Source organism: Mus caroli, unplaced genomic scaffold (genome assembly GCF_978045245.1).
Source record: "Mus caroli unplaced genomic scaffold, Mus_caroli_1 scaffold_11, whole genome shotgun sequence".
Lineage (NCBI taxonomy): Eukaryota > Metazoa > Chordata > Mammalia > Rodentia > Muridae > Mus > Mus caroli.
Window position 1 is genome coordinate 105,393,852 of NW_028227266.1, and position 25,668 is coordinate 105,419,519.

Genomic DNA, 25,668 nt, shown 5'->3' on the forward strand with positions numbered 1-25,668 from the left:
CCAGGCCTGGAGCCTGACGGCTGCCTCTTCCTCAATGACGTATATCCTCAGCATGGCCAGCCGCCGTTTAAGTACCTGCCTGTGGAGGATGCTCCTCCACCAGCACTGAATCACCCAGACATTGAGGGCAGCAGCCAGCAGAGTTTGCCTCACCAGGAATCCGCGCCACAAGGCCTGGATCTTCTTGGCTGCTCGGGTCTTTTTTATCCTCGAGTCCTTGGGTTGTTTTAAAGGAAGGAGCTAACCAAGCAGAGGACAGGATGCTCAGTGGATGGAGATACAAGAGAGACAGGTAGAGCTTTGTTGTCTCTACCTCTGTCTTGTCCGTAGCTATGGCCATATCTGCTCACCTCCTGAGCCACAATGGCCTCCTCTATAAAGCGAGGTATGCTTGTATTGTGGTGTTCACAGGGGACTCAGGGGAAAGACTTTTGGATCCTGAAGACCTCATGAGGTCCTCACAAGGAAGAACCATTACAGCCTGCGTCTCAGTCCTAACTAAACCAGTCCACAGTTCTGCTAGGTGTCATGGTTCCCTGAGTAGTCACCTCCCTCATCTCCTGTTCCTACCTCTCAACGATTCTTGTCTACCTTCTTAAGATAGTGACTTACCTTCCTGTGTCCTGTGCACAGTTAATTCTGGAGAGGGATGAGATTTAAGGCACAAGAGAGTAATACTGAGTCTGCTGAATGGGAATGAAGATGCCACCTCCATTTCTACAAACACTGAGGTCAAGGATCGGGGGCTGCCGGGTCATTTATGGTCCTGGGTTGTACCTACCTTTGGTTGGGTTGTTTTCGTTTGCTGATGGACTTTAGGTTTAGGTTTCTGCAATTAAAATGGAGGAGGGGGGATGTAAGGAAAAGCCAACAGCCATGAAAACATTCCTGTATCTCAGCTCCCCAGCCTTCTCCAGGTCCCCTTCTACAGTAGCTTGGGAGTTCCCTCTGCCACGTAGCATCCCCCCCAACCTGAGGTCAGTGAATCTGATAGTCTTACAACAAACAGAGCGCCCATGGCCAAGAGCCGGAGCTCAGGTGATCATTCCCCTTTGGTTGCTGCTTATCCAACTCCAACAGGCCCAGGGTGGCTAATGGGGGAGATGACCATGATGTCATAAGGCCAACTGTGACCCAGGGGCTCGATGGCCTCCTCCAGTATCACAGGTACTGGATGAAGGAAAAGCATCTTTCTGTTTCTAGCCAGGGATGACTGGAGTCCTCAGGGTGTGAGCTGTCCTGCTCTGAGAATGAATTATGGTTTGGCTATATCAGGTATATTCTGTCATTGGCCTTTGAGGGCTGTAGCTCTCATGACAGAAAGGTACCATGTGCCTCTTACATTCCACTCTCTGCCTTTCCCTTGGGATGGGGAAAGTCCTTTAAGTGGACGCATGATGTGTGGGAGAGTCTCTTATTCATCTCTTTATTGCTGTGGTAAAATACCTGGAGAATTTTACAGGAGGAGGAAAGATTTCTTTCTTTTTTTTTTAAATTCTCAGTGTTGTATTTTATGTATGTGTTTTGCCTATATGTATGTTTGTGCACCCAGTGCGTCCCTGGTGCCTAAGGGGGTGAGAAGAAGGCATTCGATCCTCTGGAACTGGAGTTGCAGATGTCTGTGAAGTCCAATGTTGGTGCTGGGATTCAAACTTGGCTCCTCTGCAAGAGCAGTAAGTACCCCCAACTGTTGAGTCGTGTGCTGGCTTAGTTTAATGTCAACCGGACACAAGCTACAGTCACTGGAGAAGAGGGAGCCTCAGTTGAGAAAATGGCCCCATAAGATTAAACTAGGCTAGAAGTGGGGTGGGAGGGATGGAGTAAAGGAGCGGGGGTGGTGGCCTCATGGGTGAGTTCTAAGGACAGCCAGGGCTACACACAGTGAAACCCCGTTTCTAAAAACAAACCAAACCAAACAGGGGGTTAGAGTGATGGCTCAGTGGTTACAAGCACTGACGGCTCTTCCAGAGGTCCTGAGTTCAACTCCCAGAAACCACATGGTGGCTCACAACCATCTGTAATGGGAACTGATGCCCTCTTCGAGAGTGTCTGAATATAACTACAGTGTACTCATATATAAATAAAATAAATCTTAAAAAACAAACAAACAGATTGGGTTGTAGGGCACTTTCTCTCTCTCTCTCTCTCTCTCTCTCTCTCTCTCTCTCTCTCTCTCTTGGTTTTTCGAGACAGGGTTTCTCTGTGTAGCCCTGGCTGTCCTGGAACTCACTTTGTAGACCAGGCTGGCCTCGAACTCAGAAATCTGCCTGGTAGGGCACTTTCTTAATTAGTGATTGTTATGGGATGGTGGCTCAGGGTTCTATAAGAAAGCCAACTGAGCAAGGCATGTAGAGCAAGCCAGAAAGCAGCATTCCTCCATGGCCTCTGCAGCAGTTCCTGCCTCTAGATTTCTGCCCTGATTGAGTTCCTGTCCTGACTTCTTCAATGATAAACTCTGATGTGGAAGCATAAGCTAAATAAACCCCTTTCTCACCAACTTGCTTTTGGTCATGGTGTTTTATTACAGCACTATTTATTTATTTATTTATTTATTTATTTACTTCTTACTTATTTATATTTTTGTGGTCTTAAGGATCAAACCTGGGTGTCAGGAGCCATCTAGGAGAGGATAATGCTAAGGGACAACTTTCCCAAGATGGTCCACCATTTTTGCATGGACTGCGAGGGATGAGGCCTCCTGAGACAGGGCCCTAGAGACTTTGTCTCAGGATTGATTCTTGCTATTGATATGCCTTTCTTGTCATTATTAATTAATATAACAATTTCTGGCACCAGCATACCCTACTGGACAGATTTTCTGCAGATCAACGAAGATGTACTCTTTTGTAGCAATGCTATGTAGACAAATAGATGATTTCTTAATCCCTAATAGTGATTCCACAGAATTCCTAAACTTATACAAGTGATGTTGAAACCAGCTATAAGAAAAACTATAATTAAGACTCTCTAATCCTTCCGGTGTCACAAGCTATTTGCACAAAGAAAGCAGGCATGAAACAGATTTACAATTAAGGAAAACATTCCTCTAGTTGTACAACCATTATCTGATAACTAAAAGCGGCAGGCTGGGAACAGTTTACTGTAGGTGTAAGGACAGAAGATCTCTTTATATAGACAAAACTTCAATGCTAATGAGACAGTAGGCAGATGATTTGCCTCTGACATCCTGTGTTAACTTAGACCTAAGAATTATAGTTCTAAACTTTTACTAAACCTGTGGAGCTAGTGGCAGACAATTTTTAGTTATCTAGTCTCAATGGAAACACATGTAAGCATATTAGCTGTTACTTCTTATTCAGTTTATGATTTGAATTTATATTTAAGCTTGTGAACTTTGGGGGGAGGGGAAAGATGCTTGGAGTTCCATGTGATCACATATCCTGAGAAAGTGTAATAAAAACTGAAGGCAAAGACAAGAGAGACAGGATCCCCTATTTTTTTTCTTTCCAGCCTGTGTTGAGTATTCCTTTCAACAATAATTTTCCAAAGAGAAGCCATTATACAAAGAATGGTGTTCTCGTCACTGGGGTGACGTCACTGGGGTGACCTGTTTCAAAGGGTCAGATAGTTTTCTAGGATGATGCCAAACCAGCATTATTGATCTGTCCCCATTGCCACTTCTGGCTATATCTCCTCATTTCAAGGCGTTGCTCATTTCCTTTTAACTTCGGTCAGGTTCAGCCCCTCCCTAGGCAAACTTGGTTTGACTCCTTCACTTCTGTACCAGGTGGTCTGTCAGTTACTGTACGTCATGTGACTTACAAGACTATGACCCTTGATGGCTACTTGTGAACCACTCTCTAATTTACCCTTCTCTACTTAAAAAAAAAAGATTTATTTATTTTATGTATGTGAGTGCTCTATCTACATGAACACCTGCATGCCAGAAGAGGGCATCAGATCCCAGTGTAGATGGTTGTGAGCCATCATGTGGTTGCCAGAAATTGAACTCAGGACTTCTGGAAGATCAGTCAGTGCTCTTAACCACTGAGCCATCTCTTCATCCCTGCCCTTTTTTATTTTTTTAAATCAGTTTTTAAGTTGACATTCATAATAATGGGTTTCATGGTGACATTCTCATATATTAGTGTCATTATAGTTTGCTCTAATTTGTGCTCCTTCCCTAACTCCCTCCCCTGTGCCCTCTGTCCCTTTTGCTGGTTCATCTCTCTCTTCAGTCTCTCATTCTGCTTTCATGTTTTCTTTCTTTCCTTCCTTCCTACCTTTCTTTTTCTTTCCTTTCTCTCTCTTTCTTTTCTTTCCTTTCTCTCTCTTTCTTTTCTTCTTTCTTTCTTTCCTTCTTTCTTTCTCTCTTCTTTCTTTCCTTTCTTTCTTTCTTTCTTTCTTTCTTTCTTTCTTTCTTTCTTTCTTTCTTTCTTTCTTTCTAAAAAGGTTTTATTTATTTTATGTATATAAGTACACTGCAGCTGTCTTCAGACACACCAGAAGAGGGCATCAGCTTCCATTACAGATGGTTGTGAGCCACCTTGCGGTGGCTGGGATTTGAACTCAGGACCTCTAGAAAAGCAGTCAGTGCTCTTAACCACTGAGCCATCTCTCCAGTCCCCTCACTCTGCTTTTTCATGAAGTCTCTTGAATTCACTACCCTGTCTTTCCACTGCAGTGCTCAAAGATCACTTTCCTTTCCCTCCTTCTCTTCCTTCCTTCCTTTCCCGCACTCCACAAACAATCACACTTTCTTTCATGTAGTGGTCAATACTTCACAAAAACAGTTACGGAAACAGTTGAAGAAAATCAAGTTCATCGCCCTCCTAGGTCATGGAAAAAGGTCCTTAGGTACCCGTGGGTTCACAGGGGATTCCCAGGTTTGATGCGAAGGCAGCTGAGAGAAGCAAGGAGAGAGGTTAGGTCCAGTCTTACTGCTTTTTCCGTGGAGAGATCAGACAGGGCAGGCCGTTAGCACTAGCTGGGTGGAAGTGTTGGAACCTTTGGAGTCAACTGTTGAAGGCCCTGGCACAGAGTACTACATCCCTGAAGCTGCCCTCTAGTGTGAAGTCATATATTAATCAGGGTTCTAACAGAACTTATAGAATGAATCTCTCTCTGTCATATATATATATATATATGATTTATAGGAATGATTTATAGACTGCAAACCTGTTAATCTGATAATGGCTGGCTAAGAATATAAAGTCCAAGAATCCAGTGTCTGTTGTCCCAGATCTCGCTGTTTCTCAATCAGGGAAGTACAGGCTCAGACCCCTATCAAGGACTATGTTTTTCCTCCCTTGATTGGCTTGCCAGTGGCTTGGGCACCCCAGCGGTGAGGCAGACATGCAGTCTGACAGTACTTCATTCCAGATATAGTCAAATTAACAACCAAGAATAGCCATCGCAGGTCGGTAGACTATACATGCTCGGGACCTGATAAAGAACTTGGTACCCAAAACAGCAGACTTAGGAGCTAGAGCTGTCAGAAGTTGGTCAGGGAAAGCTCTGTATATCTTGAGGGACCCCTCCTGCCAGCTCTGTGCAGAGATACACCTGAATGAAGAGAGTGTGTCAGCAGAGAATTCCCCAGGGGAACAGCAAGAAAAACGGCCTGAGATGGGAGCAAGCTTAGGTTGGCTGTTTGGGATGCTTGCTGACAGGCAGAATGAATAGGTAGGATAGGAACCATGAACCCAGAAAAGGAATGGATACGTTCCGGCCCTTAATCCATATCCTGATACCTACCCACTTTTCCCCCCTTTTCAACAATGTGTCTTTCTTTATACTCACCCCTTATTGCAAGGGCCAGATGCACGGTAGAGACCAGGGTGGGGATGTAATGTTTTCAAGGGTGAACTGATTGTTAATATGTATTATATACAAGGAAGATGTTCCCTTTAAAAAATGCCATACCTAGGGACTGCAGAGAAATGGGTCAACAGTTAAGGGCACTGGCTGCTATCCCAGAAGACCTAGGATTGCTTCCATACAACCATACAATGGTTCACAACCACCTGTAACGCTAGTTCTCTAGGGTCAGAAGCCCTATTCTGGCATCTAAGGGCACCAGGTATGAAAGTGATACACATGCATGCATGCAGGCAAAATACCTGTATAATAAAAGAAAAATTAAAAAATTTAACTTGAAAAAGTCTACCCTTGGTGTCTATGATGGCTGTTGTTGGTTTTCAACTTGACTATACCTGGAATTAAGCAAAAACCCCATTTTCCTGGGTACACCTGTGAGGGAGTTCTAGTTAACTGGAACATTTGAGATAGGAAGAAGACCGACCCTATAACTGGGCCATACCTTCTCCTGGCAGCCTACATAAAGGACAAGGAAGAAGGAAGCTTTTGCTCTTTGCCTGCTTGCCCTTGCTCACAGTTTACTGGCATTACAGCCTACTTCTTCAGGATTCCGACATATACTGAAGACCGGCTGAGAAATCCAGCCTGCTGGACTCAACAACTGCTGGATTCTCAGACTTTCCATCCATAAGCCACTCTAATAAATATACACAGATTCATTCTGTTGGTTCTATTCCTCTAGAGAATTCTGATTAATCCAGTACCTGATTCAAAAATTAAAACAAAAGACAGAAAAAAACCAAACAAAACACCATACATACCCATGATCTATGGGAAATTTCTAGGTCCTGGTTCATCTTCAGCAACTCACTGAAAGACCTGTGTCTTTCATGCAAGGGGAACTTGCATCTCGTCAGGGCTAACTTCCTTTGGTTCTAGCTGAACCTACTCTCTCCTACCCATAATACTTTTGCTATCCTATTTATACACTGAAATCAAAGTACTCTCCTGTCCAATGATACCGAGAAGGTGCAAAGACAGGGCCAGACCAAACAAAGCCAAAAGGACTATGGGGAAAGAGTTAAATCCAGAAGGCACTGGAAGATGAGCTCCTCTGTATTGCACAGTTTAGGGGACATCATTTAAAGGGACATCAGTGGGTCAGGGTTTCTGGAGTTGGTCACACGACAGACACCTGAACCCTACGCCACCAATATTCCAACCAACATTGCTAATCAGTCATAGCCCCTGATCATTTAGACTTGAGGCCCTCACTTTCTCTGTCCCCAGGGAGTAGAGACATTCTCTCCTGAGCAAACTTGGGCTTTAAGTCAACAGACATTTTCCTGACCCATTGTTGAAACTTGTCTTACAGCAGCTTGTCTTACAGCAACCCAAGAGACACCTATTAGGAGCAACACGGGTCAGGGTCTGTTCTTCATCATTATTGGGAAAGGTATGCAGCCTGATAGATAGCCTATACATCTGTAACTCGAAAGCTTTAGCTTTCCTGCGACCTCATAGAAGACCTGGCGCGTGTTATGATTTTTGCAAATGTAGTTATGATTCCTGGACTGTTGCAGTTTGTGGTCAGCGTTGTGCAAAACGGAGGTAACACTTACGGATGAGCCGCATTTGCACCCAGGACTGCAGCTTCACAGTGGCAGCGGCGGAGGCGTATACTCACCTCAGTCTGTAGCGCATCACCTCATGTAACTTCCTCCCCTGCAGCCTGGCCTTTGCCTCTCTCCACCAGCACTGAATGGTCCAAGCGTTGAGGGCTGCAAGCAGCAGGGTTCGGCGCACCAGTGTGCCTCGCCACCAGGCCTGGATCTTGACGCCTGCCAGCATGACGTTATCAGGCAGCTGCTATATTTTGAAGAGAGGTGACATGGAAAACAAAGGACCCTTGGCCCTCAGACACCCCAGTCTCAGAATACTCTGGGAAACGGAGAAGGTTCTCAGAGGTCAGGGAAGGCATTTGGTATTACCTCCCCTGCCTCCCACTCTATCGGTTTTTTGAGACAGAGTTTCTCTGTGTAGCCCTGGCCACCTGGCTTTCCATGGAGCTGGGTTGGCCAGTTTAGGACAATAGTCCTATGTTCTATAGAACCCTCTTGGATCTGACAACCACCAGGGCCCCTCCCTCCTTTTGGCTTTAATCTACAACCTGCCCCCTCACTCTGTCAGGCCCCAATGTTTTCTTCCCCTTTAGTCTGTGACCTTTCCCTTGTAATTTACACACACACACACACACACACACACACACACACACTCACACACACACGCACACACACACTCCACACTCTTGCATAATTTTGGACATGCATGCTTCTATAATCAGAGTCAAAAGGCATAGTAATTAGATCATGCTTGGAGCATACATTCCCTGAATATCCTATGGTATGGGCCACAAAAGAAGCCATCAGCTGGGGTGTCATGGATCAAGACACATGTAGATGAGAGATCCACCCCAACACTGGGGTCCTGCACCACTTACCTCTAGCTGGGAGGGAAGTTTCCCCAACTCAGTTCCCTCAGATCTATCTGCCTCTTTAGTTTCACATTCCTCTTCTTGGATTTGCTTCTACAATCAGAGTCAAAGGGCAAAGTAATTAGATTGTTCTGTGTCCAAATCCGTGTGTGTACTAATACGTACACGACCCTGTTTGGCTATTTATTTCCAAAACACATCCCCTCTCCCAGCATACATAGTTCATATTTCAACTCTTTGGGCTCCCCAATCTTTGCAGCTCAGTCATCTGCCTCTCTAAGGCTAACAAGGCAATGGGTGAGACAGTCAGGACTAAGCAAGCCCTATTCATAGCAGCATTGGAGAGGGTGACTTTGCCCCAGTAAGCTTGGACAGTCTTGGTTTCTGATGGTTGTTCAGGGTGATGGTTTGACTCAAACCTTCCACTCACACATGTATCATGCTTGGAGCATAAATATCCTGAGTATCCTATTGTATGAGCCACGGAAAAAAGCCATCAGCCTGGGTGACATGAATCATGACATGTGTAGATCAGAAGTCCACCCCAACACCACCTACCTCTGCCTGGGGGGGACATTCCATTTTCACTGAATCACTCCTCTCAAGTATGGCTTTATCTGCCGCTTCAGCTTCAGCTTCAGTTTCTTCATCTTGGATTTGCTTCTATAATCAGAGCCAAAGGTCAAAGTAATTAGATGGTTCTGTGTCTAAGTCTGTGAGGATTCTAATATGCACACAGTGCTTTGTCCGGCCAGCAAGCCTAACTCACACAGGCCTTGTTATCCTGACCACTAGTGGAAACCCGCCTTCCCCTGCATATCACTTGATGCCCATTGACTGATTTGAATCTGATTTTTCTAATGTGAGTCTGGCCCTGGTGTTACCAGTGTCTTGGAAAGGGTGTGGCACCACACCCTGCTAGACCTCCTTGAGCCACCCTCAGTTCTCTTGGAGACTGACCTTCTTTTGCCAGCCACACAGAGTCAATGGCTTCTCTTGGAAGAGTCCAATCAGCCCCTCAGTAGCCTTCATCAACAGTGGGAACCCCACCCACCCGAACGCTGTGTTGTCCCCCAACCCCTGCTCTGTGCTCTTTACCTCCTCTCTCAGGAGCACACACTTACCTAGCTTTGGAACCTCTGGATCTTCTGTTCTGTGGGATGGGTAGACTGTGGTGTCACCAGTTACCTGTGCCCTGGTGTTACCAGTTTCTTGGTAAGGGTGTGACACCAGACCCTGCTAGACCTTCTTGGGTGTGGTGGTTTGAATATGCTTGACCCAGGGAGTGGCACTATTAGAAGATATAGCCTTGTTGGAGGAAGTGTGTCATTATGAGTGTGGGCTTTAAGACCCTCATCCCAGTGCCCTGGAAGCCAGGCTTCTCCTGTTTGCCTTTGGAACAAGATATAGAACTGTCAGCTCCTCCTACACCATGCCTGCTTGGACACTGCCATGCTCCCTTGATGATAATGGACTGAATCTCTGAACCTGTAAACCAGCCCCAATTAAATGTTGTCCTTATAAGAGTTGCCTTGTTTATGGTGTCCGTTCACAGCAATAAACTCTAAGTCAGAAGGTGATACCAGCGACTGGGGGGTTGCTGTGGTAGATCTGACCACGCCTTTGTTTGGAAGAATCTGGATTTTGGAACTTTAGATTTGCAGAGCAGTGGAATACTTTAAGTGGGGCTTAATGGACCATCCTAGTAGGAATTTGGAAGACTTTGTTGCTGAGAGTGAATTGAACTATGCAGACTGGGACCAAGAATTTTCAGTGGGGAAGAATTTCAGTATGTGGAGCAGAGACTGTTTTTGAGGTATTTTGGTGAAGAATATGGCTGCTTTTTGCCATCGTCCAGAGTCCTGCCTGAGGCTAAGGGGAAGAGATTTAGATTAGTGGCTTTGAAAAAGGAAGTCTCAAAACAACCTGGTATAAATTTTGTTGTGTGGTTACTAACGTTTACTCTTATGAAGAGTGTTTTAATGAAAGGAAAAATAGCAAATACTTGGTTTAAAGAATTAAAGGAGCATCAGGAAAATAGAATGGAGCTGTCCAGATATGGTGGTATACACCTTTAATGCCAGAAGACAAAGCCAAATAAATCTCTGAGTTCAAGGTCAATCTACAGAGCAAGTTCCAGGACAGCCAAGCTTAGGCAGTAAGGGAGCTGAAAACAAAAAACTGGTAATAAAATAAGGGAGGAGGGGTATGTCCCAGCCCTAGCTAGCAGCAGACAGAACTCAGTAGCTTTGACCTTGTGGCCCTGACTTTAGAGTCCAGAATAGAAGGGACTCTTTGGGACTGTTGATGCTGGTTATCTGGAGCTAAGAAATTAGTGGTGATTAAGAAGAGACCAGCATCACTGAGATAAAATCTGGGAAGTATTTTCTGAGAGCACAAAGAAGCTATGTTCTAGAGACAGCCCCCTCATGCTGCAGCTGAATTTTAGTAATGTTTAAGAATCACTCAGGTGGTACTGGTTTTGAAGATATGAAGGGGTCATGGAGAGCAGCTGAGGCTTGCCACTGAGAGGTCAGTGAAGGAAATTGGTGAAGATGTAGCCTCAGTTGTAGTTGATGGTCCAGGCTTGGAGGGGTCATGGAAAGAAGTTGAGGCTCGGCATCATGAAGAGAGCCCTATGAAAGGCTATTGGTGAAGCCTAGTTGCAGCAGAAGACCTCAGTGTATGGAGATGCCAGTACCATGGGATGAGCACCAAGAACAGCAGCAGCAGTGGAGTGAAGTTAACCTGAGCCTAGAGTGCTACAGAGGGCAGAGCTGTAGAAGTGACCCAAGCCCTTTGGAGGAGCCCAGAAGATCATGTGTGGATCCTAGACATTGGAACAAGAAACTGTAATGTTGAAGTTGCCTTGGAGACCCCAAGATGGTCCAGATGCCAGAGCTGTGGGATACCTGCTGAGGAAAGCTGCTAACAGGGAGTGGAACCAGCCCAGCAGAAAAAGTTCACTAAAGAAAAAAAAAAGGAGTTGAAGATCTGAAGACCACTTTGCCATCAGCCATGGAGATGCGAAGTTTGGAGTTTGCCCAGCTGGTTCCTGTCTTACTTTGGGGATTACAGTTAAGTGATTGAATGAATCTCAGAAGAGACTTTGAACTTTGGACTTTTAATATTGTTGAGGACTGCTATAGACTATGGGAACTTTTCAAGTTGGACTAAATATATTTTTTATTATGCTATGTGCTATGGCTAGGTATGGCCCCCATAGACTCATGTGTTTGAACAAGCCTATGGGGGCAAGGGAGTAGACTGTGATGGTTTGTATATGCTTGGCCCAGGGAGTGGCACTATTAGGTGTAGCCTTGTTGGAGGAAGTGTGTCTTTGTGGGTGTGAACTTTAAGACCCTCATCCTAGTACCCTGGAAGCCAGGCTTCTGTTTGCCTTCAGAACAAGATGTAGAACTTTCAGCTCCTCTGCACCATACCTGCCTGGAGGCTGCCATGATCCCGCCTTGATGATAATGGACTGAACCTCTGAATCTGTAAGTCAGCCCCAATTAAATGTTGTCCTTATAAGAGTTGCCTTGGTCATGGCATCTGTTCACAGCAGTAAAACACTCTCTGGGACCTCCCAGCCCCAATCTTTGCTGCTCAGTCACCTACCTCTCTATGGCTAACAGGCAATGGGTAAGACAGTCAGGACTAAGCAAGCCCTATTCATAGCAGCATTGGAGAGGGTAACTTTGCCCCAGTAAGCTTGGACAGTCTTGGTTTCTGATGGTTGTTCAGGGTGATGGTTTGACTCAAACCTTCCACTCACACATGTATCATGCTTGGAGCATAAATGTCCTGAGTATCCTATTGTATGAGCCATGGAAAAAGCCATCAGCCTGGGTGACATGAATCATGACATGTGTAGATCAGAAGTCCACCCCAACACCACCTACCTCTGCCTGGGGGGGACATTCCGTTTTCACTGAATCACTCCTCTCAAGTATGGCTTTATCTGCCTCTTCAGCTTCAGCTTCAGTTTCTTCATCTTGGATTTGTTTCTATAATCAGAGCCAAAGGTCAAAGTAATTAGATGGTTCTGTGTCTAAGTCTGTGAGGATTTTAATATGCACACAGTGCTTTGTCTGGCCAGCAAGCCTAACTCACACAGGCCTTGTATCCTGACCACTAGTGGAAACCCGCCTTTCCCTGCATACCACTTGTTTGCCCATTGACTGACTTCAATCTGATTTTTTTAAAGTGAGTCTGGCGGACCCCTTCATCAACAGTGGGAACCCACCCACCCAAACGCTGTGTTGTCCCCCAACCCCTGCTCTGTGCTCTTTGCCTCCTCTCTCAGGAGCACACACTTACCTAGCTTTGGAACCTCTGGATCTTCTGTTCTGTGGGATGGGTAGGCTGTGGTGTCACCAGTTACCTGTGCCCTGGTGTTACCAGTGTCTTGGAAAGGGTGTGACACCAGACCCTGCTAGACCTCCTTGAGCCACCCTCAGTTCTCTTGGAGACTGACCTTCTTTTGCCAGCCACACAGAGTCAATGGCTTCTCTTGGAAGAGTCCAATCAGCCCCTCAGTAGCCAATTCCAAACTGCCCCCAGACCAGCTGCTCTGAGCTTCGATGAACTTCGTGGACTTCGTGAAGACACTTTTGTGATATGTATGTATGTATATGGATAGACAGCTATCCATCCACTCATCACCATTTACCCATCCATCCATCATCTATTTATCTACCCATCTATCATCCATCTATCCATCCATCCTCCTTCCACCTATGTATGTATGTATCTATCTATGTATCTATCTATGTATCTAATTATCTATCCATCCATCTATCATCTACCCATCTATCTATCTATCCATCCATCCATTGATCTCATTTATCTATCTATCCATCAGTTTACAGCTTTGACTTATTTACTTTGTCTTGTCACATTTACCTTCTATGCTTTAGGGATTCCATATCATTGTTGCCTATGGATTGTTCCTTCTCACACTCTTTTTTAAAGTGCAATATATGTTTTTGAAACGATACGTTTATTTTCTGATATTCCTGTGTTTGTGTAAGAGGGTGAGGAGGTCAGGGTGTGGGCTCAGCATTTAGATTGAGTGTCTGCTGGGCATTCTAGTTTTGTTGTTGTTTCTGGATGTCTGTGTTTCCTTGGACAAGTGACCCTGAAGCACATTTTAGGCAGTGACTGGAGATTTTCTTGTACAGATAGCTTGTGTCTTGTTCATTTATTTCATTAAAAAACAAACAAACAAACAAACAAAAATAGGGCTGGAGAGATGGCTCAGTGATTAAGAACACTGACTGCTCTTTCAGAGGTCCTGAGTTCAGTTCCCAGGAACCACATGGTGGCTCACAATCATCTGTAACAGGATCCAATACCCTCTTCTGGTGTGTCTGAAGACAACTCCAGTGTACTCATATAAATAAATAAATAAATAAATAAACAAACAAACAAACAAACAAACAAACAAATTCTTTCTAAAGATATCTAAAAGTGTATTTCTCTTCATTGCTCTCATTTTAACTCCATTTCCCCCTTGACCTGAACATCAATAGACTGCACAATAAACACAGCTGGACAAAGAAGAGACAGACTTTAAGAGTCAGCCAGTGAGGACATGAAGTCCTCATCCCACTGAGGACGGTGTTCAGGTGGAGAAGTTGTCTGGCAAGTGCTGGGGATGAGATGAATGGACATCAATGTGGAAGATGGCAGGGCAGATGGAGCGGGGCAGGACAGGTATCCACAGAAAGGAACACCTGAAATGGGGTGTCAGAGCTTCAGCGGGGGTGGGGTGGGGGTGGGGGAGGGGCATGGGGACAGAAGGATCAGATAAATAGCTGTGGCGGTGGGGCAGGTGGTCATGAGAGGTGAGAGGGAGCGACCACGTAGAACCACTATGGGTAGTTATCAATGACTGCTGTGTCTGCTCTCTCAATGCTTAATTTCTCAAAATTCATGTTCATTGTTACGACGGGAGCGAGGCGTGAAGGATTACCTGTTTTAAAGAATTGCACATGTTGTGAAACTGGTCTAAGTTGCAAACTCAGATATGGGTGACAGGCAGGATGGAGGCTGAAGTCTCCAAGGATGAGAAGCTGGTGTGTGTGTGTGTGTGTGTGTGAGAGAGAGAGAGAGAGAGAGAGAGAGAGAGAGAGAGAGAGAGAGAGCCTTGTCAGCTGATTTTGGAGTGTTTAAGAATGTCACTGTGCTTAGGTAGGAGGGGACTATACGCACCATAGAAAATTGAGGACTAAGGGTCGGGGTATGTGTCAAAAAGTGAGATCTGAACTATTTTGCATTCCCCTTCCCCACCCGCCAGCCCCGTAAGAAGCAATAGGAATTCCCAGTGTGTTTGTCATGTCAAACCTGTGGGTCTCTAACAATCACCCCTTTTCCTGGTGCTTCTGAGGACAAAGGGGAGGGGAGTGAGGGGTCTATCTGTACCTTTTTGTCTTGCCCATAGCTATGGACCTATATTGTTCTTGTGTATCAAGTGGGGTTATACTTGCCATATAGACTTTCCTGGGGGAACTTTGGAGAGAGACCTCCTTCTGTGTAAGAAGCAAAGGGTCCTTACAAGAAAGAAACTTTGAATCTATAGTGTTTGACTCTGTCCTGAGCCCAGGATGCTGCTCACACAGCGTCCTAGACATCCAGGGTCTCCCTCACTTCATGTCTATTAATGTCTACACAGTGTCCTAGACACCCAGTTTTAGCATTTCTTCTAGGCTCCGCCCCACAGTTACCTGAGGCAACACCCAGGTATGTTTGACTCACTATAAAAGGGGTTCCTTGCCCCCTCCTCTCTCTCTTGCTCTTCTCCCTCTCTTCCCTCTCTGTCCGTTTCTCCCCATTCTTCTCCTCCCTCTCTCTCCACATGCTCATGGCCAGCCTCTACTCTCCTTTCTCCCTCCTCCCCCTCCCCCTTTCTCTGTCTCTGCTACCCCCTCAAGTCCCCTTCCCATGCCCTAAATAAACTTTATTCTATACTATACTGTCTTGTAGCTGGTACCTCAGGGGAAATAGATGCCTCAACATGGTCCCTCAGAGGCACCCCTTCCTCCCTTCCCCCCACCATACTGCACCTCCACCAAACATATCCCTTTCCTCTTCATTCTTTTTATAAAACAGAACACCCAGGGTCTCAGTCACCTCATGTCTATTAATGTCTACTGCTGCCTTTCAAATCACTCCATAACCTTTGGGGCTCATCATCCCCACCACCTACCTCCCCATTTCTCACCACTCCGGGTTTCTGTGCACTGTTTGCCTTGGAGGGGAGACAGGTCAATGGGGTGAGAGCTGGCTCCCCCAAGTTTAGGGACAGTGAGACCATGGGATCCATCATCTCAGTTTCTTGCCTACCTCCAGTTGCACCTTGTTGACGTTTTCTGTTTCTTCTGGTGTTTCCTTTTTCTTATCTTGATCAAGTTCCTGAGATCAGAATTGGGTTGGTAACTGTGGTGGTTTGAATGAGAACAGTCCCGCCCCCCAATCCCCCACAGGCTCACAGATTTGAATGCTTGGTCGCCAGAGGGTGGCACTATTTGAAAAGGAGGAAGTGTGTCACTGGGGGTGGGGTGGGGGTGGGGCTTTGAGGTTTCAGAAAGCCCATTCTAAACCCAGAGTCTCTCTCTCCCAACTGTCTGTGGATCCATACACAGACCTCTGAGCTGCTTCTCCCGTGCCATGTCTGCCTGTATGCCACCAAAATGGGCCAAACCCCAGAAACTGTAAACAAGCCTCAATCACATGCTTTCTTTTACGAGAGTTGCCGTGGTCATGGTGTTTCTTCGCAGCAACAGAATCATGACAGGGACAGTTGGGTCAAAGGCAAGACTAGTTTCTCTTGGTTGTGTCTAATGGCCCAGCTCCATATTCTATGCCTGAGTCCCCTGGAGAGTCATCCAGGACTTTGGTCTGTCAAGGATATGTCTTTACCCCAGGGCAGGTGAGGCTGGCAAGTCTTACACAACCCTGACTGACCATGGTGGGAGGGCCCCAGCTTCAGATGTTCATTCCTCTCTAGGTGTTGCTCCTTTGGCTTCAGCGGGGGCCGGGCAGGTGGTGAAGGAGGAGCTGGCTATGACGTCACAAAGATGCCTGTGACTCACAGACCACGTTGTCTTCTACTAGCTCAAAGATGCTTGGTGGAGAGAGTTCACTGGACCATTTACTCTCCTGCCAGGGGTGGATCAGGGATGTCGGGATGTGTGAGTTTTTGCTACCCCAATGATGACTGACTCATCTCAGGGCCCATCCTGTCACACACCATTGGGAATACCTGTTGTTGTCACAGGAAGGGACATGGGCCTTCCTACCCTCCTGACTCAGGCTGGGTTTCCCTATCCTCTCTGCCCATCTTCCGAGGTGTCTGTCTCTAGGTACTTCCTGGCAGCCCTCTGGAATGTTTTCCGATGACGGGGACCAGCAGTTGCTCTTCATGGCACTTTTCCAGCTTTCCACGACCTTTCAGCCTCAACTCGGCCTTCTTTCATCTTCTCCCGATTTCTGCTTTGCTCTGCATCCCTTCTGAGCTGCTCTCTGGAGCTGTTCAGTTGCAGGTTGATGCTACCGTCACTGTCATGGCTGCCATCACAGGGGAAGAGGCAATTTTGCCGTTATTGATGCTGCTTGCCACCGGCACGTAGTGCTGCGGCCCTGCTGATGTCTCTGCTGTCACTCTAGCGTGGCACCTGTCATAGGTATTGCTGCTGCTATCAGACTTCTCCAGCTCTGCTCCCTCTTCATTACCACGGCTCTTATGTGGCCCCACGGCTGCTGTCACTGATGCTATTACCTCAGGGTAGCGGCTGCTGTCATTGATGCTACTACATTCTCAGCTGGCTGCTGCTCCTGATGCTCCAGCTCCACCGTTGCAACCGCTAAGGCTGCTGGACACTCCCTTGGCTGCACTGTTAGCACTGTCCTGGCTCTTGGCCATTCCTGTGATTCAGCTATTGCTCATGGTAGAGCTCTTCACAAATCATCTTGTCTGTCCCTTTGGACCAGACGGAACAGTCACTGTGAGGTTACTACGGCATGTGCTCCCTCTCGGGTCTGGGTGGAAAAGTTGCAGGTTCCTTAGAGTCCCACCAAGTGCTGTGACAACAGATGACTTCAGAGCGGACTTAACTCATTCACCTTTAGGATCTGGGGTGATAGTTCAGGTGACTGCCTGGCTGAGAGTTCTTTGTTCAAGGTTGAGAAGGCATTAAGGACAAGTTAAACTGCTGTCAATGAGGACGTCAAATTGCCCCTCCCATCCAACGTCATAGCTTATTAGTAGGAAAAATAAGCATCAGAAAGTTTAAAGGACTTTTAAATTTGAAAAAAAAAATTAAAATATAATTAACACAATTTCCCCTTCCCTTTCCTTCCTCAAATCCCTCTCTTGTCCCTGTTTCAAACCTCTCTCATATTTCCCCTCACCCCCATCTCAAGCTGACCCATTCTATCCTGGGTCTGTGTGATGGTTTGAATATGGAATGTCCCTTGTAGGCTCCTGTTTTGAAGGCCAGGTTCTTAGGTGGTAGCCCTGAGGTGGGGGATGCTAGAACTTTGGCTGGTGGGGCCTACCTCTGGCAGATAGGTCAGTGGGCACATTCTGGAGGTTGTATTTGGTCCTGGCCTGTTCCTCTGTACCGATTTTTATTTTCTGGTGCTTTGAGAGAGGGATTTCCGGTTCCCCATACCCACCATGAAGTGCCTAGAAATGAGGAGTCCTGTGACAATGAACTGAAACCCCTGAAATCACCCAAATTGTGAGCCAAAATAAATCTTTCTTCCTTTTAATGGGGTGTCACAGGTGTCTGTTGTAAGGACAACAAAACCAGAAGACAGTTTAGTCTCCATCCCAGGCCTGTTCACAAGAAGTACTTCTTGAATCCCAGCCTTCTGTTGGAGAAGTTTTGCTAAGCCCTTTCCCCAAGCTGTCGTCTGCCTTCGTGCCTTTCCACGGTTGTCTGTTAGTCCACAGACAGGATTGATTTTATGTTGAGGCTTGTTGACATTTAATTTTAGCCTCTGTGTTAGCATCATGAACACAGCTGTTCACATCTCTTCAGTGATTCTAAGCAAGCAACGAAAACAACCAGAGCCCCCTGCCCAGGCTTCTCCCCCTGCCTAAGCTTCTCCCCCGTGCCCAAGCTTCTCTCAAGTGTTTCCCCATCATCCAGCTTCTTTTAACTATTATTTTCAGCCCCATAAACCTCACTAACACGTTGTATTGAAAATCATAGTTTCCATTTTCAAGGCTCTCTCTCTGTCGAGTTCATTCTGTGTGGATAAAGACTTAGTTTGCCCTGCTCTCAGTATGCGTATAGTACGCCCTTTTGTAATAGACCAGTATTACATCACTGTGACTGCTCTCCACTCAGGAATGGTGCCTCATGAGAGCACAGCCTTTCCAGAACTTTCCTTTTGTTTGCTCAGAGCCTTTCCTTTCCTAATTCGCCCTCAGACTGAGGGTAAGTTGAAGATTTTCTGTCTCTCCCTCCTTTTCTCCCTCCCGCTTTCTCTCATTTGCATCAGCTGCTCTCCTTCGAGCTGCCAGCATCCTCCCCATTGCTTCCTGTTCTCTCTGGGCAGACTCACCTGTGTCCTGGATCCTCAGATCCTCAGTGCCGGTGCAGCAGGCTTTCATCAGTTCTTCTGGAGCTGGATTTACAGTGCTCGTGAGCCACTGGAGATGGGTGCTAGGAACTGAGCTGGGGTCATCCGAAAGAACAACTGATGTTTTTTCATGCTGATCCAAGCATGTAGTTTCAAACACACGTTTTCTCATCGACTCTTACATTGCGCTCTGTAAGGGTCTGGTGCAACTTTTGCATGGAGATCTCCACGGAGTGACAGGAAGGCCGAGCTGCACACCAGGCCTCCCCATCTGGGATGCAGCCCCTGCTTTTACAGAGTGCGTCCTATCACACTTCCTAGGATGGAATGCATCTGAAAACTACCAGTGTACCTACAATTCCAACTGAAAATTTTTACGGTGGATGCCTTTCATCCCAGCATTAGGGAGGCAGAGGCAGGCAGATCTCTGCGAGTTCAAGACCAGCCTGGTTTCATGAAATCTAGTGCCACATAGTGAGACCCTGTCTTGGGAAGAAAAAAAAAAAAGATTATCAAATTAGTGGTGGCACATGCCTTTAATCCCAGCACTCGGGAGGCAGAGGCAGGCAGATTTCTCAGTTCAAGGCCAGCCTGTCTACAGACAGAATTTCTCTGTTTAGCCCTGGCTGTGGTGGAACTCACTCTGTAGACCAGGCTGGCCTCGAACTCAGAAATCCGCCTGCCTCTGCCTTCTAAGTGCTGGAATTAAAGGTGTGTACCACCGTGCCCAGTTGGAAGTTCATTTTATTTAACCCTGAGAAGCTGAAGTTTTGATAGCTCTCATCTTGAATTTTTCTACTTTTCTATTTTTAGAAAGCCTTTATTACATGGAAGATGCATTTCCTGATTTTCTAAATGTAGCTTTTGTCTGTTTGACAGTTGGTTTGTCTTTTTCCTACTTACCGGAGTTTTAGTATATATATTTTTAATACATTCTCATCCTCAGAAGTTTTTTTTAAGTTAATATGCTTTGGCTGTGCATAAAATGATATTTTTAAACCCATATACCTTTGCACTCTAGTTATATTTACCTTCATCACACTCCGGCCCTCCCCTTCCCCCTCCTGCCAGCTCCTCTCCTTCCAAACAGTGTCTATGTTGTGTGTGCCTGTGTGCATTCTCCTGTGTGTGTGTTGTTTGCCACACACAGCATGTGAAGGTCAGAGGACAGCTGTGGGGGTTAATTCTCTACGGCCATGTGGGTTCTGGGAATGAAACTAAGGCCTAGCTGGAGCAGTGCTGGAGAGTTCACTGTGGTGGCATGGATAAGGGAGAAGCAGCATGCTTACCAGCGCAGCTACCACTCAGGCCCAGATCAGGGGCTCTGGGTTAGCCTGTCCCCAAATCTATATCATCTGCCAATGGTTGGGATGTGTGAAGAAAGTGCCAGTCTTGCTGATCCAAAGCTGTAGGATCTCTATGACGCAGGACAACAACAGGATAATTGGGAGGAGCCCCAGTGAGGATCTGATACTGATGGTGTCACAGAAGCCAGAGATCTCAAACCAGACCAGGGACTCACTGCAACGGACATTTGCAAGGGAAAATGAATGGAGAGAGGGATAGAGTGGGACATGCTGTGATACACTACACAATGAGATGCTTTTTAATGCTTTGTTCTTGTTTTGTGTGTTCATTTTGGGGAGAGGTTGCAAGGGTGAAGGCTGGGTAAGTGGGAGCAGGGAGGTAAGCAGGACTGGGTGGATGATGTGAAATTCACAAGAAATAAAACTTAAAAAAAGAATACAAGATTTCAGGTGCTTGAATAAACATTTGTCCAAAAAGATATTTTACAAATGATCAGTATTCATAGAAGGATGTGGGGCGGTGAACTGTGAACAGACAGCCTGGTCTGCAGTCGAACACAGGCCTTGAACCCTGGAGACTGATAGTCTGCCTTCATGTGACAGTAGGAGTTTAGCCATGCCTCCTGGGCCCCTGGTTCCTGTCCTAGCTACAGCCTTCCACAGTCCCCCCCCCCCTAAGAGAGGTGTGTGGCTATCAGTCACATAGGAGCAGCACCAACCCCTGCCACATGCAAATAAGGTTTCCCCAAAGCTCTCAGACCAAACCAATGAGAAATACCTGTTGTCAATCCCTGACCCACCCCCAAACTGTATATAAGAATCCTATCCGGAAGGATTAAAGGTGTGAGAGAACAACTCTGTCCTAAGATCTGTAACACTTGGGAAGAGGTCTGCTCTCTTGAAACGCTGCTGCCTGAAGCTCCACCACACTCCTCACTGGCTAGTCGGATGGCCTCTCGTTAGCCCAGCCCATCCCGACTCAGTGCAGGGCAGCACAGAGTTACTGAGTAACCCAGAAGGCACAGCAGTAGAGCCGGAGGTGGAACTAACTGCAACAGCAGAAGCAGCAGAAATGACTTCTGTTCCCTGCCCGCACTCGCTTCCCTTCCCTAGAACTCTCGCATCAGGCCAGGCCAGAGATCTCCGTGGAAAGCCTGTGGTACACAGGCCTGCAGAAGGATGTGCAAAATCCTTAGTCGCTAAGCAAATGCAAATCAAAGCCCTCATGGAAGCACCATTCCAGGCTAGTGGGAGGGCAATAATTTGATAGAATGACATTTGTGGCTTTCTGTAATGGCCTCTGTCTGCTGCAGAGACATCTTTGATGAGGAGCGAGAGCATCATTTATCTGTGACCATAAGGAGAAGTTTTAGAATGCAGTTAGCAATTATTCTGGCTAGTAAAGTGTAGTGGATTTTTCTCTAAGAGCCAAGCATTAATCATTATTTTAATAATGTTTAACTGTCCTCTTGACAATGATTATGACCTGGCCCAGCAGTACCAACAACCTGCCAATCCCTTTCACGTGGCTGATGGTACTGTCAACTGCTAACCATTCGGAGTGACTTCAGTCAGAGGAGCCCTAAAGCATGCACACAAGTCATGACCAGTCCCTGCAGCAACAAGAAGGCATCCGGTGATACTCTGTGAAAAATCTGGGTACAGAGCCCTGTCCTCTTGCAGGTGGCTGTTTAATGGGGGGTCTGTAGATGATGGGTCCTGATGAGGAAGGACTTTGCATCCAGGATATCAGAGTCATTAGCTACAGCCAAATGATTTTGGTCAGAGAGAGCAACATAAACAGGGAAGACAGAGGAGGCCCCTCAAGGACGTGCTTGGGCAGAGATAAAGCTCAATGAAGAGAACTCTCTGGAGAGAACCCCGGGGGAACAGAAGACAAGTTCCACAAGCTGAATGGGAACAATGTTGGCATGCTCTGCTCGAGATGCTTAAATGGCTGGTAGTGTCTAAGAGGACACTGGGAGAGTTTGAAGGCTATGGCTGCATTGTGTAGGGTGGTGGACTAGGGTGAGGGAAGACTGGCAAACTTGTTCTAAGTAGGTGGAAAGACCTTAAGAGGACAAAGGAAAGAACAGCGTATTGAACAGCTAAGGGGAGTGGGCATCTGGCGGTGTTCCTGGTGACTCTTATCCTCAACTCTCCAGCCACACAGGCACTGTGTGGTCCAGGGCTCTCACATGCTCTGCCCTTGGGAGTTCAGACACACGCTGCTGCTGTCACCAGAGCAAGCTTGTGTGGTGCTGTGTGTCTGCAGTCCTTGCAGGGACTTGCTACTGGACAGGCAAAGACCCGTGTTAGAAGACCTGATCAGTTCTTTATTGGCAAGGATATGCAGTCTGATATACGACAAACCTGTGATCCCAGAAAGATATCAAGCCGTAAACGTAGTTTGTTTCCTACAAGTTCATAGCTGCCCTGGAAAAAGCCACGGGTGTGGCAGTTATACCAGCGCCACGACGCCTGGATGACACGGGTGGCGTAGCACAACCTGCAATAATTCTGGCGGATTTTCAGCATCCGGACCCACGACTGAATAAGGACGCAGGCCCTTGTTTCTTGTGCCATCAAGTGCAGGATTATCAGTCGATTCTTTTCCTGTCTTTTGGCCAGTATCTTCCTCCACCAGCATTGAATGATCCATGCACTGAGGGCGGCCCTCAGCAGTGAGCGTCTCACCAGGGTGCCTCGCCACCAGGCCTGTATCTTTCTGGCATTCTGTGTTTTTCGTGATAGATGCTGTAGGGATAGCTGTAGTGGGGTGTAAGGTGAGGAATGGTTTTAGTTTTCAGGGGTACAGCCACAGGTAGGTTACCTCCTTTAATTGTGTAAATGAACCCCTCTTCATGCAGTAATGGGGGGGGAGAGAGAGAGAGAGAGAAGAAGAAGAAGAAGAAGAAGAAGAAGAAGAAGAAGAAGAAGAAGAAGAAGAAGAAGAAGAAGAAGAAGAAGAAGAAGGAGGAGGAGGAGGAGGAGGAGGGAGAGGGAGAGGAGGAGGAGGAAGAAAAGAGAAGAAGAAGGAGGAGGAGGAGAAAGAGGAAGAGGAGGAGGAAGAAAAGAAGGAGAAGGAGGAGGAGGAGGTGAGCAAAGCATATTATATATATATATATATGTGCATGAAAAAAGAATGAAGCTATATTCCCAGAAGATGCCCTGACCCTACATCGCTAATCATGGTTTCCTCTGACATTTTTGAATGCTGAGCAGGGCAGGAGGATGAGCCACGGAAGCAGGAAGGCATGCTACCTCTGTTCTCCTTTGCGTTCCATATCAGTTAGTGAACAAGCAGCACAGTGACCTCTGAGTCCCCATGTCCCCATTTGTAGAATGCGGTACATTCGCGCTTGTGAGGGTTTTTGAAAATTTATTGTCTGCATGAGTGTTGTGTCTACACATATATTTGTACCATGTATGTGCCTAGTGTCCTCAGAGGTCAGAAAAGGGGCATCAAGTCCCCTGGAAATAGAGTTACAGACAGTTGCAAGCTACCATGGGGCTGCTGGAAACTGAAGCTAGATCCCGTGGAAGAGCAGCCAGTGTTCTTAACCACTAAGGCATCTCTCCAGCCCCTCACTTAGGTGCCTATAAACCTGGCTGGCCAATTTAGAGCAAGAACCTTATAGGATCTTTTGGGTAGAGGACCACATACTGAGACCAAGACTTCCTAGCAGGAACTTCCAGGAAATTGGCTTTCTTTACTCTGCCTCTCCTTCTCTCTCTCTCAGTCTTGTCATCTGCTACACCCCGACCCCTGTCCCTTGTTAGGTCCTAATATTAAATTTCTTTCCTCACACAACTTAGGGTCCTGACCTCATCTATTTCTTACTTCCCAAACCTTTGTTTGTTTGTTTGCTTGTGTTTTTTTTTTGTTTTGGGGGGTGTTTGTTTGTTTTTTTTTGAGACAGGATTTCTCTGTATAGTCCTGGCTGACCTGGAACTCACTCTGTAGACCAGGCTGGCCTCGAACTCAGAAATCTGCCTGCCTCTGCCTCCCAAGTGCTGGGATTAAAGGCATTGCACCACCACTGCCTGGCTCACTTCCCAAACCTTAAACCTTAGTTCACACAATCATACATGCACATGTGCATGTGTGCACATACCCGCACCCTTACACAATTCTGGATGTAAGAGTTCTGCTTAGATGTGTTCCCCAGACACAGACCCCACACCCTACTACCTGGCTCTGCATATCACTGCTATCACTCTCTGGGGTGGCTTCTCCCCACGCCACGCCAGTCATGATGTCTCAGGCGGAGGAGGTACCCAGAAGAAAGCAGTTCAAGAAAAGCAACCCCCATGATCCCAGCTTTTGAGAGGGAAGCTGTTCTGTTAAGTTTTTGATGCTGAGTGACAGCAACCCAATCTCTTGCTCACATGAGTCTGTTTGGTGCACACATTCCATGTCCGATCTATGTTGTGGGACGTGGAGAAGACCACGGTAAGTCTGGGTAACATAGGTCAGAGGTGAAGCAGGTCAGGGCTTACCTCTAACTTCGAGGGCCACGTGTGTCCCACCTTTGGAGTGGATGAAGGTCTGAGCTCTTTATTTTCCTTTTCCTTTTCCTTTTCTTTTTCCTTTTCCTTTTCCTTTTGCTGTTGTTTCCTTGTTTCCTTGATGTCATAGATTTCATCATCTATACTAAAGTGAACATTCCCCTTCTATAACCAGAATTAAAGGAGAAATCTGTGAGTGGGTTATTCATTGAACAATTACATACCCATTTTAGCACACGCCTGGTCTCCACAGTGGCCCAGTATCCCTAGATGCTGGACTTATCTCTGTCAACTGTAAATCCACCTTCTATAGCCTACGCCTTACACTATACAGACAGCCCATGTTTGGAGATAGATGGTTCAAATCTCCCAGGTCTGCAATCCCTTAAATTCCCCCATGGCTGGGGTTATGATGGAAGGGTCATCATCTCAGGTCTATACTCCTCCAGCCACGAGGCTGGCAAGAAGAGTGAAGGAAGGGAGCCGGTGATGATGTCATAAGGCCATCTGTGATGCAGAAATCAGCATGGCTTCTAAGAGTTGAGTGGGAGCCCATCCATGCCTACAGAAATTTCCGAAGTTGGGCTATAAGATCAAAGTACAAGCACCACAGCCTCTTTTGAATAAAGACGGGAAATGTTAGTATTTTGATTTGGTGGAAATTATTAAAATTAGCAGCCTGACATATCAATGGGGATTTCCATCGATGGCTCTTGGCTCAGTCACACAGTGGGTCAGCTCAGTCACACAGTGGGTCTAGTAATGATCTTCTGGCAAAACATATAGCAGATGTTTTGCAGGAGGAGCTTCATGAATGGCTCCTGAAAATATGTCTGTCCTAGAGAAATGAGGAAAGAAACATGGATGGCCGTGAATGGAGTAGACAAAGTAATTGCAGCTCTTCCATCCTTTTGGCAGAACTGTGACCCTAACTACTGTGCAAGATGTTTGGCAGTTTCCAATTATGCCAAATAT

General features: G+C 46.5%; 3 protein-coding genes across 4 annotated transcripts in view; all 3 read right to left on the minus strand.

Moving 5' to 3' along the window:
* Nucleotides 1-1,066, minus strand: part of LOC115031944 (IQ domain-containing protein F2-like) — a 19,874-nt gene extending 18,808 nt beyond the window's left edge. Inside the window, exons 1-2 of the mRNA XM_085828288.1 lie at nucleotides 1,001-1,066; nucleotides 782-829 (exon numbers count right to left, since the gene is read on the minus strand). Coding sequence (XP_085684414.1) covers nucleotides 782-829; nucleotides 1,001-1,018 — 66 coding nt within the window. The 5' untranslated portion in view covers nucleotides 1,019-1,066. The remainder of the gene's footprint in view (nucleotides 1-781; nucleotides 830-1,000) is intronic.
* LOC110301763 (IQ domain-containing protein F3) lies at nucleotides 171-16,259 on the minus strand. 2 transcript variants are annotated; one of them, XM_085828287.1, is made up of 8 exons: nucleotides 16,202-16,259; nucleotides 15,626-15,694; nucleotides 12,181-12,285; nucleotides 8,834-8,938; nucleotides 8,282-8,368; nucleotides 7,469-7,650; nucleotides 782-829; nucleotides 171-240 (listed from the first exon to the last, which is right to left on the minus strand). In XM_085828287.1, exons 1-8 carry the CDS (start codon nucleotides 16,247-16,249, stop codon nucleotides 228-230), a joined length of 657 nt encoding a protein of 218 aa, XP_085684413.1. In that variant the 5' UTR covers nucleotides 16,250-16,259; the 3' UTR covers nucleotides 171-227. The 2 variants fall into 2 exon arrangements, with proteins under 2 accessions (XP_085684413.1, XP_021028059.2); XM_021172400.2 differs by lacking the exons at nucleotides 171-240; nucleotides 782-829 and adding an exon at nucleotides 4,684-4,864.
* Nucleotides 16,260-22,504: 6,245 nt separating this feature from the next.
* On the minus strand, nucleotides 22,505-25,150 carry LOC110302107 (IQ domain-containing protein F5-like). The gene is made up of 3 exons (XM_021172889.2): nucleotides 25,019-25,150; nucleotides 24,685-24,858; nucleotides 22,505-22,950 (listed from the first exon to the last, which is right to left on the minus strand). The coding sequence occupies exons 1-3, from the start codon at nucleotides 25,034-25,036 to the stop codon at nucleotides 22,510-22,512; spliced, it is 633 nt and encodes a 210-aa protein (XP_021028548.1). The 5' UTR covers nucleotides 25,037-25,150; the 3' UTR covers nucleotides 22,505-22,509.
* Between the last annotated feature and the right edge of the window lie 518 nt (nucleotides 25,151-25,668).

Excerpts from the sequence above, each read along its gene's own strand:
- LOC110301763 (XM_085828287.1), bottom strand. The coding sequence starts at position 16,249 with ATGGTCAGTCAGGGTTGTGTAAGACTTGCCAGCCTCACCTGCCCTGGG. Across the intron at positions 8,939-12,180 it reads AATGTCCCCCCCAGGCAGAG|AAGCAAATCCAAGATGAAGA; the intron begins GTAGGTGGTGTT and ends CTCTGATTATAG. Across the intron at positions 7,651-8,281 it reads AACTTCCCTCCCAGCTAGAG|CAGCTGCCTGATAACGTCAT; the intron begins GTAAGTGGTGCA and ends TTCAAAATATAG.
- LOC110302107 (XM_021172889.2), bottom strand. Across the intron at positions 22,951-24,684 it reads CGTGGCCCTCGAAGTTAGAG|CTATCCCTACAGCATCTATC; the intron begins GTAAGCCCTGAC and ends ACCCCACTACAG.